The following is a 13,252-nucleotide window of genomic DNA, read 5'->3' as shown; positions in this document are numbered from 1 at the left end:
TCGGGACAAAAGCAACAAATTGCAGTTCTTTTGAAAGCCAAGAACCTGAGTTATGTAGACATAGCAAGAACCGTTGGAATATCCAAGGCGTCTATGGTAAATGTTGCCAAAAAGTGGAAAAATACCAACAACGTTTTAGCGGTAACTTCAAACTATCGCCAAAATTGTCGCCGAAAACGCATCACCTCAACCACGCAGGATCGCAAAATCGTTCAAACAGTTCTCTGGAACAGAAATGCTTCAAGTCGGATGATTTTAAGAAAGGTTCAGGAATCTGGAGTAAATATTTCGGAAAGAACGTTACGACGACGCTTATACGAAAATGGACTTTTTTGCAGATGACCAACAAAAAAGCCAAAACTGACTCCGTGTATGCGAAATCGGCGGAAACTTTGGACACAACTTCACAAAGACCTCGACGCGGAATATTGGAAAAAAGTACGTTTAAAAAAAACATTTTTTTCCTTTGTCAAATAGCAGTAAAAAGATGTAAGAAGATATTAACACTTTTTTGTGGTTTCGTTTTTCTTCTTATAGATCATCTGCAGCGATGAAGGCCGACTGGAAGCGGTCACGAAAACAGCAAATTTTGTTCGCAGAAGAGCCGGAGAACGATATTCTGAAGATTGCGTGGTTCCAAGGGTCAAACAAACAAAGGGTTATGGTTTGAGGCTGTATAACCTTAGAGGGCCATTTTGTTGAGAGAACAATACGCTTTGCCCAGTACGTGGACGTGCTGGAAAACGTTTCGCTGCCATATTTAGAAACCCTGAAGTGTTCGAGAGACGAATACACCTTTATTCAAGATGGAGCTCCATGTCACACATTAAGGATGAGCATGAATTGTCTGAATTCAATGGAAATAATGGTTTTGCTATGGCCTGGCAATTCACCGGACCTTAACCCCATTGAAAATTGTTAGGCATACTTCAAATCGGCAGTTTACCAGCGGAATAATACCACAATACAACAGCTAAAGGGAAGCATCGAAGATGTGTGGTATAATGACCAAAATCTTAAGAAGAAGATAACACAGGGTGTAGCCAGTATGCCTCAACGAATTGCGGCCGTCTTAACAGCAAGGGGAGGAGCCACGAAACATTAGTTTAAAATAAATATTTTTAATGCAAAAATGTCAAGAAGCTTTTAATAAAAACAAATATGTAAATTTTTTTAAATGCTTTAAAACCGTTTGCTTTTTATTCGCTCCCAAAGCCATAAATATAGTATGTAATTTTTATCATCGGTTATAGAGTCTTTCTCCGAAGAACACTCACTAGCTGTATGGGACCGTTATCAGATCTATCCTCCTCTCGACAAGAGTACGTTTAGAAACAGGTTTCAGAAGGTTCAAAGTATGACGGCGCTCTTACAACCACAACCTATGATGCTCTGAATACTCGGCTTCCTGCAACTAATCAATGGTGCGATTTAGATGTTGGTTGGACACTCGGTCAAAACACCCGGACTGGTTAAACCCAGACTATTGTTTCAATGAACCATACTTTAATCGGTAATTTAGTACAAGAATTCCAGCTAGATGTGGGTGGGTTGACAATATACCTGCCCGGAAAAACTGCTTACGGTTCTTTACTGATGGCTCACAGCTTGACGATAAAGTTGTCTTTGGTCTTTACTGTAAAAAGCCAAAAGTAAGCGACGAGCCTCCTAATATTTCAGGCTGAAGTTTCGGCCATTAATAAAGTAGCTGGCTGATTAGGTAAAAATGTGACTACCTTTAGAGAAGTCTGTATTTACTCTGACAGCCAAGCGGAGACTAATTCCATCAAGGCTCACAAATGCCGGACGTCTTTTAACGAGATGGCGGACTATTTCCGTATCCATTGGATATGGGTGCCAGGGCATAGAGACATACCGAGGAATTGTAAGGTAATCAAATTAGCGAGAGAAAGCACTACCACTTACCTCCCTCTTGATATGGAGATTGTAGGTATACCCCTCTCAACCTACAAAGTACAAGTAGGATTGCCAGTTCAGCCACTATGGGATGGGTTCATAGTCTGGGATGTCAGGCGCTCAAAGGCGCTACTTAATCATCGGACAAGGAAAAACATCTCATTGTTAGTTGCTTCGATCACAGGCTACTGTCTACCTAATCGACATGCTAAAAGATTAAAAGTACCCCATTTCGATTATTGCAGAAGCTGCGTCTGTCAGACATCTTCTCTGTTACTGCCCCGCGTGGTATGCCACAAGGTTTAAATACTTTGGCTCATCGTTCTTGAATGAAACTGATGTTCTTAGGAGCATAAGTGTCAGCCAGAACCTTGGGTTTCCACTTAAAAAAAATAGTTTAACGAGGAGTAGCAGATAAATTACTATTGTGGTATCACAATGAATCGGCAACGGTCTACCTGAACCGATTTAGAGATCGACTGCCACTTCTACCTACCTATCTACCAATGTTGCCGATGGGATAACAACGAATATTTTTACGATTTGCCAACCCAAGTGGCACAAACATTATTGCTGCTAAGCTATTAGTAGCCTATTTATTTATTTATTTTCAAGCAGTCAAGAAAACATAATTTCAGACTGACTACTAGAACTAAACCATCACACAGAGGCTACAATCCTTCATCAACAAATGCCTCCGCATCATCTGCAGAATATTCTGGCCAAACACCATCAGTAACGACGCACTGTGGAGATTAATGAACGAGGAACCCATTCTTAGGCAAATCAAACGCAGATGGACAGGTCACACACTGAGAAAACCACCAGATAGCATCACGAGGATGGCACTTGACTGGAACCCGCAAGGTCGATCAACAAACACCTGGAGAAGGTCAATGCTGCACGAATTAACAGATGCCGACATCTAATGGGACGGTGCAAAAACAACAGCACAGAACCGTGTAAGATGGAAGAGTCTTGTAGAGGCCCTATGCTCCCGAGAGGAGTGAACAAGGGGAAAAAACTAGAACTAAAGAATAATAAAATATATAAATGAATAAATTACAATCCAGCACCTTTTGTGCCATTGTTCTGCTCTATCCAGACGTAGTCTTACTATTTTAGGTAGACAATCCTTCAATGAATTCGAAGATCTTAGTTCTGTCGAAATCAAGGATGTTGTAAAATTTTTGAAAAGTCCACACTGGTTTTAGAAGAGATAAGGACAAGTTTCCCACGCGGGGGCTATGAGCCTGAGAGTGTCTCACAGTGGTCAACCACTTCAACCTAATCTAACCTAAGAACTGGAGATCCCATTAAAGTCACGAAGCATGGAAGTAGGTTAAATGAAGTTAACTTCCACACAATATTTACATATATAAATATACATATATAATATATTGGAGTACCTCAAAAGAAGAAAAATAGCTAAAAAACGTATCCGAAAGAAGAAAAGGGAGTCGCTTAAAAACAAATACCTCAAATAGAGATAAGTGGTCCAGGTAACGCGAAAATATTTTACCCGAAAATAAAACACCAAAGGTCTGAGTACATACCAAGACTAAGCACATATAGGAATGTGCAGGGCAACCTTACTTATGTAGCTGAAAAAGTTCTCACTAGATGGAAACGTTACTTTCAAGACCTATCAAATGATAAGAACGATGACATTGAAAGCAACAGCATTCCGTCTAACGCAATTCAATCTGCAGGAATTTTTGTAGGACCACCCTCAGTTGATGAAATTAGCCTTGCGATCAAAAAGTGAAAACATGTAAAAGCAAGTGGCCGAGCTTGATCAACGGAACTACGAAACATTTTTTTTAGTCTTACAAAACGTATATGAGAATCTGATTGTAATTTCGTCCCCTTAGTATAACAATAGCCTATGTGCTCATAGACTATTATTTTTTTATTGAATTTTTGGAATCTCCATCGTCGATTTTATATGTGGTCAAAATTTGGTCAAATTCTAGTTCCACAAAGTGGGTCAAAACGTCAGTCAAAAATAATAAATATTTACAGACATAACGAGATTTGAGTGAGAGCTACTTTCGACAAAAAGTTTGAAATTCATTTTCTCAAAACATCAAAAAATTTATAGGCTATTTTAATACTAAGGGGACGATTTAATTGTACTAATCTATAAGAACGGTGACAGACGCGACTGCAACAGTTATCGCGGAATTTCGTGATTAAGTACAGCGCACAAAATCTTCACGAGCTTTCTACACCAGGGATTGAATGGGTACGCTGAAGAAATAATGGGCGAGTACCAATGTGGTTTTAGGAGTGGCAGGACGAGGACCGATTAAAACTTTGTAGTTTGCCAAATTTTTGAAAAGTTACGTGAGTATAAAATCAACCTGCCTGCCCTCTTTATAGATATTCTGAAAGCGTTCGATAGTGTTGAAAGAGGCAAAATTGAATAAGTGCTACGCATGCAAGGAATACTGACAAAATTGGCTTCGCTAGTAAGTCTGACCCTCACCGAGACCTATTCCAAAGTGCTTTTACAAGGCAAAGCATCAGATTGATGCAGAATTGAAACAGGAATAAATCACTGAGATGCGTTGTCTACGCTTGTGTTCAGTCTGATCCTAGAGTATGTAATTAAAGCTGTTGATCCATCAGGAACCACAGTCACCAAAATTTCCCAAATATGTGGCTTTGCTGATTAGCTGGTTATTCTCGCAAGGAATATGAATTTTCTAAAATAAGTATTCCAAGCACTCCAAATAAAAGCAATATTCTTTGGATTAAAGATCAATGAAGGCACAACAAAATACCTCGCAAGACTTAACACGCTAAGAAAAGCGCCAAACCTTACAATTGGTGATCATAAATTTCAAAGCGTGGATCAAATTAAATATCTAGGACTGTTTCTCAGCAGTATGGATGGTACAACGATTGCTATTCAAAACCGTGTGCTGGCTGCAAACAGAACATATTTTAGCCACGTTAAACTGTTAAATCAAGCTCTGGAGCAGAAGAATGAAAATCAAAATACATAAAACATTGATTCGACCAGTGGCGACGTGGACAGCGAAGGCAGATACAATTACACAATTAAGCATATTGGAAAGAAGAAAACTGAAAAGAAGGCTGTGTCCACTACGAGAAGAAAATGGTGTCTATCGCATCAGATAATAACGAATTAGAGGAATTCCTACAAGATGAAAACATTGTGGGGTTTGTTAAATCGCAGCGCATCCGTTAACTACGACACTTTTGCAGAATGCCAGATAAAAGAATGACTCGCTATTCTCACCTCACGTCTTTATTCGGTAGTGGTAATTTGGACTAAATAAGCAATTGAGTAGAAAAGCCCTCTCTCGACGAACAAAACTAACACTCTACACGGCTCTCATCATGCCCGCCCTAATGTATGGTGCAAAAGCTTGGAGGATGACAACATCCGAAAAAGCCTGCCTTGGAGTGTCTGAGAGAAAGATTCTGAGGAAGATTTTCAGTCCATTGTACGTTGGTGACAGCGAATATCGCAGGCGATGGAACGATGAGCTGTATTAACTGTAAGGTCTAGGGGCTTTGTTGGCTGAGTCATGCCGTCTGAGTAGGTACAAATGCTCCGACTCTAAAAGTATTCGATGCGGTACCAGCTGGTGGTAGCAGAGAAAGAGGAAGGCCTCCTCTGCGTTCGAAAGATGAGGTAGAGACTTCACTTGTTGTTACCTACTGGCACCGGTCAGCACGAGAAAGAAACGACTAGCGCGCTTTGTTAAACTCGGCCAAAAACGTGTAAGCGGTTATCGCGTCAATCAAGAAGAACAAGAAGAATACCTCGCAAAGTTTTGGATGCACGCATATATAGTAAAAAACGAAGAGGGCGACCGTGGGAAAGATGGTTAGATGAGGTTGAGGACAATCTAAGAAGTATAGGAGCGACCAACTATCGAGATGGGCCACCCATGGACCGAGCTGCATTGGGAAAAAATTGTGGAGGAAGCTAAGACTCATACCGAGCTGTAGTGCTATGCATGATGATGATGATGACATACATAGGTGAGTATGTATATAAGAAAAGCATTTCCATGCTTATGGTTACATGGGAGCGCAACTTAAAAACTGGTGCAAAAATAACGTCATCGTGTCCATAGTTCGATGTCTGTACTATTATTGGTACAATAACGAAATTTTAAAGAAAATTCACACATTTCTTTTTTCTTCCAGTTGCAGTTAAACGCTCTACATACCTGGTTACAACGCAGCCAAAATAATATCGTATGCGGATAGCGTAGTGGGCCACCGAGTCGATTGCCTCCTGGTTGCTCTCGCTGTGCCTGCAATTTGGCAGTCAAAGTATGACCCGTTTGCTGATACACCTCAATAGCACTAAAAAGAAAGAAAATGAAAAAAAAGAGATAAAAAAATTGTACATTTAATTAAAGTCTAATAATTAAAAATAAATAGGGGGTTTCGTAAAAACGCTCAAACTTTGAGAACATACACATATGGGCGATCTTGTTAAAGTTACCGCTGTAAAATTTGACGGAATACTTATTAAGTCTTTACACTTATTATATAATATTTGAATATAAATGCATTATTATTTATCATTTCCCTGAAAGGGAAATCTACCGAGACAGCCTTACATGAGGTACTAGGGACTGTAGAGAAATCTCTGGAGGGAAAACAATTCACTTTAGCGACCTTTATAGGCATAGAGGGCGCCTTTAATAATATTTCGTAGAAAGACCTATCTATCTCTAGAATCACTAGATTCGTACATAGGGGCACACCGCAGGGCGGCGTCCTCTCGCCTCTCCTAGTAGCTGTGGATGAAGCTTTAACTCTCTTAAACAGGGGTGGGGTAAATGTGGTAGCATATGCCGATGACATGGTCCTAATGGTCTCAGGACTCTTCCCATCAGTAATAGCTGAAGTTTTGGAAGATGCACTGGCTACACTCAGTAGTTGGGCTGCCAGTTGCGGTCTCAGAGTTAACTCTGACAAAACGGAGTTGATGCTATTCACCAGGAAATACAAGCCTTTGCCTTTTAAGCTTCCAAGACTAAACAGCCAGTGACTTACACTCGCATCGGAAGTCAGGTATCTTGGTGTAATACTTGACCCCAAGCTCCACTGGAAGTTGCACATAGAAACTCGAGTTAAGAAGGCCAGTATAGCCTTTTACGCCTGTAAATCTATGTTCGGCGAAAAATGGAGTCTCAAGCCACGTGTCGTACTTTGGCTGTACAACTTAGTGGTTCTACCAATTTTAACACATGGTTGCCTAGTTTGGTGGGTAGCTCTTCAGAAGGACTACAACACCACTAAATTAGAGAGAGTGCAGAGAACTGCATGTGTGGGCATCACTGGTGCTTGTAGAACATGCCCCACTGCTGCGCTCAACGTTATTCTGCACTTACTTCCTGTGGATCTGCAGGTTAAATCCATTGCTGCTCAGAGCACTATTAGGTTGAAGGAGCTTGGCCTCTGGAGACAATTTCCTGTAGGACATAGTAGCATTTTGCAGCAGATCTCCCCTTCCTTCTCTGTTCTTCGCACTGATCTCTCCATACGCAAACTGGGATTTGAGGGTTGTGTTAGGACTATCTTTCCGAGCAGGCAAGACTGAAAGGAGAGGAGAGTCGGCACGGATATAGGTACCTCTGTTTTCACTGACGGATCCAAGATGGAATCTGGAGTGGGAGCGGGGATTTTCTTTAAATCAGCCAGGATTTCGGCCTCCTTTAAACTGCCGGAATCGAGCATCGTTTTTCCAATAGGCGTTTACTTTATCCAATAGGGGGTTTTTGTCAGATCCCGCGTGACTTCTGTCAAGCTAAATACATAATTTTCATTAACATTCCATCATGGAATTAGGTCTCAACAACGTTTACAAATCTTACAATTGCGTTACGAAAATCGACGCTATGTGAAAAATGTTCATCGCGCGCTCAGGCCAACTTATGGTGTTCAGGGATGAGGCCCATTTTTACTTAATAGCTACACAATGGCTAAGAGCAACCTGTAACTTTACGAGAACAGCCATTACAACCATTTAAAACAATCGTTTTATGCGGACTATATCGGCTGGAGGAATCATCGGCCCATATTTCTTCGAAGACGCGACTGCCGCCAATGTAACAGTGAATGGCGAACGCTATCGCGCCATGTTAAATGACTTTTTGATGCCGAAAATTAAAGCCTCTGATCTCCACAACATTTGGTTCCAACAAGACGGCGCTACTTGCCATACAGCCCGTGAAGCAATGGATTTACGGCGCCGTTGTTTCGGTGAGAAATTTACCTATCTCTCGACTCGGACCAGTGGATTTGCCTCGAAGATCATGTGATATCACACCTTTGGACTTTTATTAGTGGGGGTATGCAAAATCTAAATGCTTTCTGGATAAACCAGCTTCGATTGAAGTATTGGAAGCCCCATGACTAAAGTTATTCATGAGATACCGACCGAGTCCAGCGAGTCATACAAAATCGGTGTTTACGGCTGGATGAATTACCGCGCAGTTGCGGCCTATATTTGAAAGGGACTTTCTTTAAAAAATAAATGTCATAAATGGTTCAACACAAAAAATAATAAAGATTGCCCAATCAATTGGAATTTTCGTTGCCATCCTACTAAAATAAAAGACGGTCCAAATGTGTATCTTCAATTTCCATCCACAAAAATAATTTATCATCATAGAAAAATGGGCCAATGATGCCAAAATATGATGCTCCAAAACTTGCATTGGCTTCTCGACGACCGCGCGCGAGTTTTTCGCCATCCGAGGATGACACAAGAGCTGCAATATTTGCGAGCTGCATTAAATTAAATTACATTTAGCTTTCTCTCATTTCCTTAGTACGAGCATTTGCTACTTTTATTTTATCACTGCCGGCATCCATTTTCCAGAAGTCACGTTTCTTCTGCCGTTTTTTCTCACAGGCTTTCTTCTCTCTTTTGTTTTTGTTATAATCTCGCATGCATTTAAAATCCTTCGCAAAAGCTTTGAGTATGCGCAAGTTCACTGGGAGTATTAGTTAGTGGTGTGTGTTAATTAAATTCCAATCACAAAGCGACTCTGTCTGCAATTCTATTAATAAATACGCATCACAATAGAAAGGTAAAAATGTCTTTATGTGTAAGTAGCGCAAATCTTTCAATAGCAGCACCGAATACAGATATACAGATGTACAGATGCACAGTTATAGACGAGGTACCTAAGTATGTATGTGTGTGGGTATACTTGCTCGGTCAATAGGTTCTGATTTTTTGTTGACACAGTGAGTCAAAAAGCGAATGGCGGCAAGGCGCGCACAATGTGGGTTACTCGGCCAGTTGGCCATCAAGCTTATGAGGAGGTATGCACATACTTATGTGCATGTATGTGTGTAGTATTCCTCATGTATGTATAAGTGCATACATATATAGCTAATTGGCTATTATTTTATCTGCACAATCTCCGCTGGAGCTGCTGCATAGTAATGCAATATGTAACAGCAATAATCGCTTGCTTCGATATTTACTTTTGCCTCTTCATTTTGCTGTAAATTGCATTGATTGGCCTAAAATCGAGTGCAGTTGTTGTCACTCTGTAACTGCATTTTCAATTCTATGCTGGCAATCAATTTTTTTCTTGTTTTCCTTTTATCAATTCTCATTTGTTTTTCTTTTTTTTTTTTTGTTTCTTTTTTTTTTGCTGATACTCTTTTTGTTCACGCGTCTGTCGGTCGATCGCGATATGAATGGCTAGTTTTTCTTGGCACAGAGCATGCGCGCGCCCACTTTCGCTTTCGATTCGATATACGTACAGATGTATGTATGCATGTGTGTAGGCACGTTGCAGTTGAATTGTTCGCTATTTTTTAATGAAGCTGCATGATTTAATGGAGAAACAGTGAACGCGTAGGAGAATGCGGAACTATGAAGCGGAAGTCATTAAAATGTGCAAAGATTCCCCCCCTTCCGAAATTTATTAATAATAAATGAGTTAGAATATTATTTTTCTAATACCAGGTGGCGCAAAATAAATCACCCTGTCGAAAGATATATAATTTCTGTAAATGGTGTCGTACGTCAATTACTTGTAAACTAGACAGTTGCAGTGTACAAACAGGCAAGGAGTGGAGCGCGGGAATATCAAATAGTCGGGCCACTCAAAACAATTTGTTTTCTTTAGTACAAATGTTATTCAAAAAAAAAACTTTATGATAAATTTTGCGCTAATTTATATAATAAACGAAATGTTTTGTTTAAACTTCTCAACATATCAGAGGTAAGTATTTAGCATATATTTTGGAAAATTTTCCTCGAAAAAGTTCTAAACCTCAGCCTTGTGGACCTCATCTCCAGTATTCTGATACGTTAGGTTAGGTTAAATGGCTGCCCTTGGACAAATATTGAAAATTCGTCCGTTGAGATGCCATACATGGGAGAGGGGAAGGGGGAAGGGAAGGAAGAAGGAGCCTTGGAATTAGAGACGATGATGACCATACATTTTACGACGACGCCGACGGGGGCTGATTTGCGTTCGTAGTTAGCCGTAACAAGCTACTGATGAACTTCACCAAATGTATGATATTTACACCGGCTATATCCGCAGGCCTAGCGAAAAAGTGAGAGCCCAGATGTCTAACAAGAGTAGGGCACCTGAGAAGAAGATGTTGAGATAATTCCACCTCGTCCTCAAGACAGCTTCTGCAGAACGGACTTGAGGCAATCCCAAGTCTCACGGCATGAGCACCTAACGGACAGTATCCGGTAAGGATACCCACCAAACCCGAGAGCTGGGGCTTTGTTAGCCTTAGGAGATTCCTCGAGCGTCCTCGTGGCCAGATGGATCTCGCGATCTTTCATGTTTGCGCACTAGCCCAGCGCTCGCTGAGTTGACTCGAAACCCATCTTTCTCTCATTTCGCGACGAAACCGTCTCCAAAGCTCCCTGTCTAGCCAGCTCATCAGCCCAGCAGTTTCCCTCTATGCCGCTGTGACCGGGAACCCAAATGAGCCTGCTGTCGAAGTATTCGGATGCAATCGAGAGAGAAGCCAGACATTCCCCGACCAATTTCGAATGCACAAAGAACGAGCTCAAAGCCCTGATTGCCGCTTGGCTATCGGAGTAAATATTTACTTCCTTAACGGTAATTACCGAGGTAAACAACCAGTCCACCGCTTCCTTATTTGCAGATACCTCCGCTTGGAAAACACTACAGTGGTCCGGGCCATCCGTGAACATGTTTGCCATGCCTTGCCGCCAAATGTTGCACCCCGCCCACTCATCCGTTGAGGGAATATGAGTAGAAAACGGTCGGAACTAGCGTGGGTGTACAGTGACCCAGCGCCATGGGGATGAACTCAAAATTTCTAAGGATGCTAGAGTGTCCGTAACTTAAGTCTAGCCTATGGCCCGAGCACCTAAGTCTGATTGCGGCGCATGCAGCGGTAGTTTTTCATACAATGTCCACGGGTGCCACATTCAGCATAGCGTTAAGCGCTAGAGTAGGAGTAGTACGGAGCGCCCCACTGATTCCAATGAGGGCAGACCATTGTATCCTCTCCAGTTTCTTAACTGATATCATCCATTCTAGCGAGTTCCACCAGACAAGGACTCAACTTAAGTCTAACTATTTAAAGCAGCGGCAACAAGGGCCTTACAGAAACGATATACGGTTCACTAGACAGGGCTAGTTTATTGGGGCGGCAGTCCTTGGTCGGGAAAAACCCAATTCATTCCGGTAACGTAGAACTGGCTGCCATGGGAATGTAGAGCCAGAAGCACGTTAGGAGACACCTCCTCAATTACGCCGACGAGATCCAAGACAAAACGGACCAAACAGTGTTTAGATAGACAATAAACGATACTCATCGGGAGCTCCCGACCACCGAAAGCCGTAGACGGAGTCCAACCAACACCTATTGCAGACGAAGAGCTCCAGCTGTCTCACGAGACTCGGGTAACTTTGGCTCAATTACGTTCAGGTTAAACTCCGACTTATCCAGAATCGACCCTGGCATACTAAACATATGTCCTTCATGTGAAAGCACCTCGCACGACACTAACCTCCTTTTCACATGCCCCACGAAACCCACTAATCTATTACCCTCTCCCTCTGGACCCAACCCGTCGAAGCAACAAGTTTTCTGGACCTATCTTTAGATGAGACGAAGACGACCGGTGATTTACACTACACTGACAGGGTTTAGTATTGCTGCTACAAAAACAACAACAACAACAACAACAGGGCCTTACAGAATAAATGGTACAACAATTTGTAAACTGCTACAACAACAACAGGGCCTTAAAAAATAAATGGTGTATGAAGTAGTGACAGTCAAATATAAAAATCGGTCCATCAATCCCTGCTTGCGTTTTTAGTGTTACGTGGTCTTTTATATTATGGTATATTTTATATTCTATTATATTATAACAAAATTTTCAAAAACATGTGCAATTTTGTTAAATGAATTCCGATGAAATTCCGATCCTCAAGTCAATTATAAAATTGCACTTGCAACAAAATTGCATTTAATAGCAGCAAAATAACTCAAATGCCAATTGTCATTGCGGCAACAACAAACTGCAACTGTAATTGCCAATTGCTATTGTTTTGTATCGCAAATGTATTGTACATACATGGACTATAAAATAGCTGTGCGACGCTTTGACCAGTTTTGGCTACTTTGCTTTCGTTTATTTAACGTCTATTAATTTTGTATAAAACTTTAACGCATTAATAAAAAAATATTATAAGCCGTTTTTTTTTTTCAAACGTTTCAAAAATCTTATACATCAACTTTTTTAATTTTTGTGGAAAATTTTAAAAAATTTTTGTGCACAAATAATAAAAATTCTGATAATTTTCATCGCAATTTCAAACTTTTTAAACAGAATTTCTAGAATAATTTTTGGTATGAAGTTTGAGGGGCTTTCAATTTTTGTATATTTAGAATTTATGAAGTGCGAGTCGCAAGTGGCGGTGAAATACTGTAAAGTCTCCTTTTATGCAGATTATTTTTATGCGATTTCGGAGTTGTGCGTTTTGTATTTCATCCAAAAATTTCTTGGTGAAACATAAATATAGGCTTGCTTAGGCGTATAGACAGTCTTCAAAAATCATGGAAAGCTCACACCATTTGTTGCACTGACAATTACTTCTACCTTAACTCTTCACATCCAGATGTCAGTGATTTGTTTTTAGAGTGAGTTTTTGCAATTCGGGGATTCCCCTCACTACAAAATTAATTCGAGAAGGTCTTTCACTTTGCAGTAAATTAGAAACTCATATTTTCTTATTAATGACCCCAATTCTGAACGAGCCTTTAAATTCGTACGCGAGCTGCAGGACTGCAACCTGGATATCCTGAG

At 40.8% G+C, this 13,252-nt stretch overlaps 1 protein-coding gene across 1 annotated transcript in view; it reads right to left on the bottom strand.

The window, feature by feature from the left end:
• LOC128857525 (tRNA dimethylallyltransferase-like) overlaps nucleotides 1–9,428 on the bottom strand; it is a 43,494-nt gene extending 34,066 nt beyond the window's left edge. The window contains exons 1-2 of the mRNA XM_054093276.1: nucleotides 9,415–9,428; nucleotides 6,132–6,270 (exon numbers count right to left, since the gene is read on the bottom strand). Of these exons, the coding sequence (XP_053949251.1) occupies nucleotides 6,132–6,270; nucleotides 9,415–9,428 (153 nt within the window). The remainder of the gene's footprint in view (nucleotides 1–6,131; nucleotides 6,271–9,414) is intronic.
• Nucleotides 9,429–13,252: the final 3,824 nt, after the last annotated feature.

The sequence above is a fragment of the Anastrepha ludens genome, chromosome 3, assembly GCF_028408465.1.
Source record: "Anastrepha ludens isolate Willacy chromosome 3, idAnaLude1.1, whole genome shotgun sequence".
NCBI lineage: Eukaryota > Metazoa > Arthropoda > Insecta > Diptera > Tephritidae > Anastrepha > Anastrepha ludens.
This window is presented reverse-complemented; position numbering and strand designations above follow the sequence as displayed.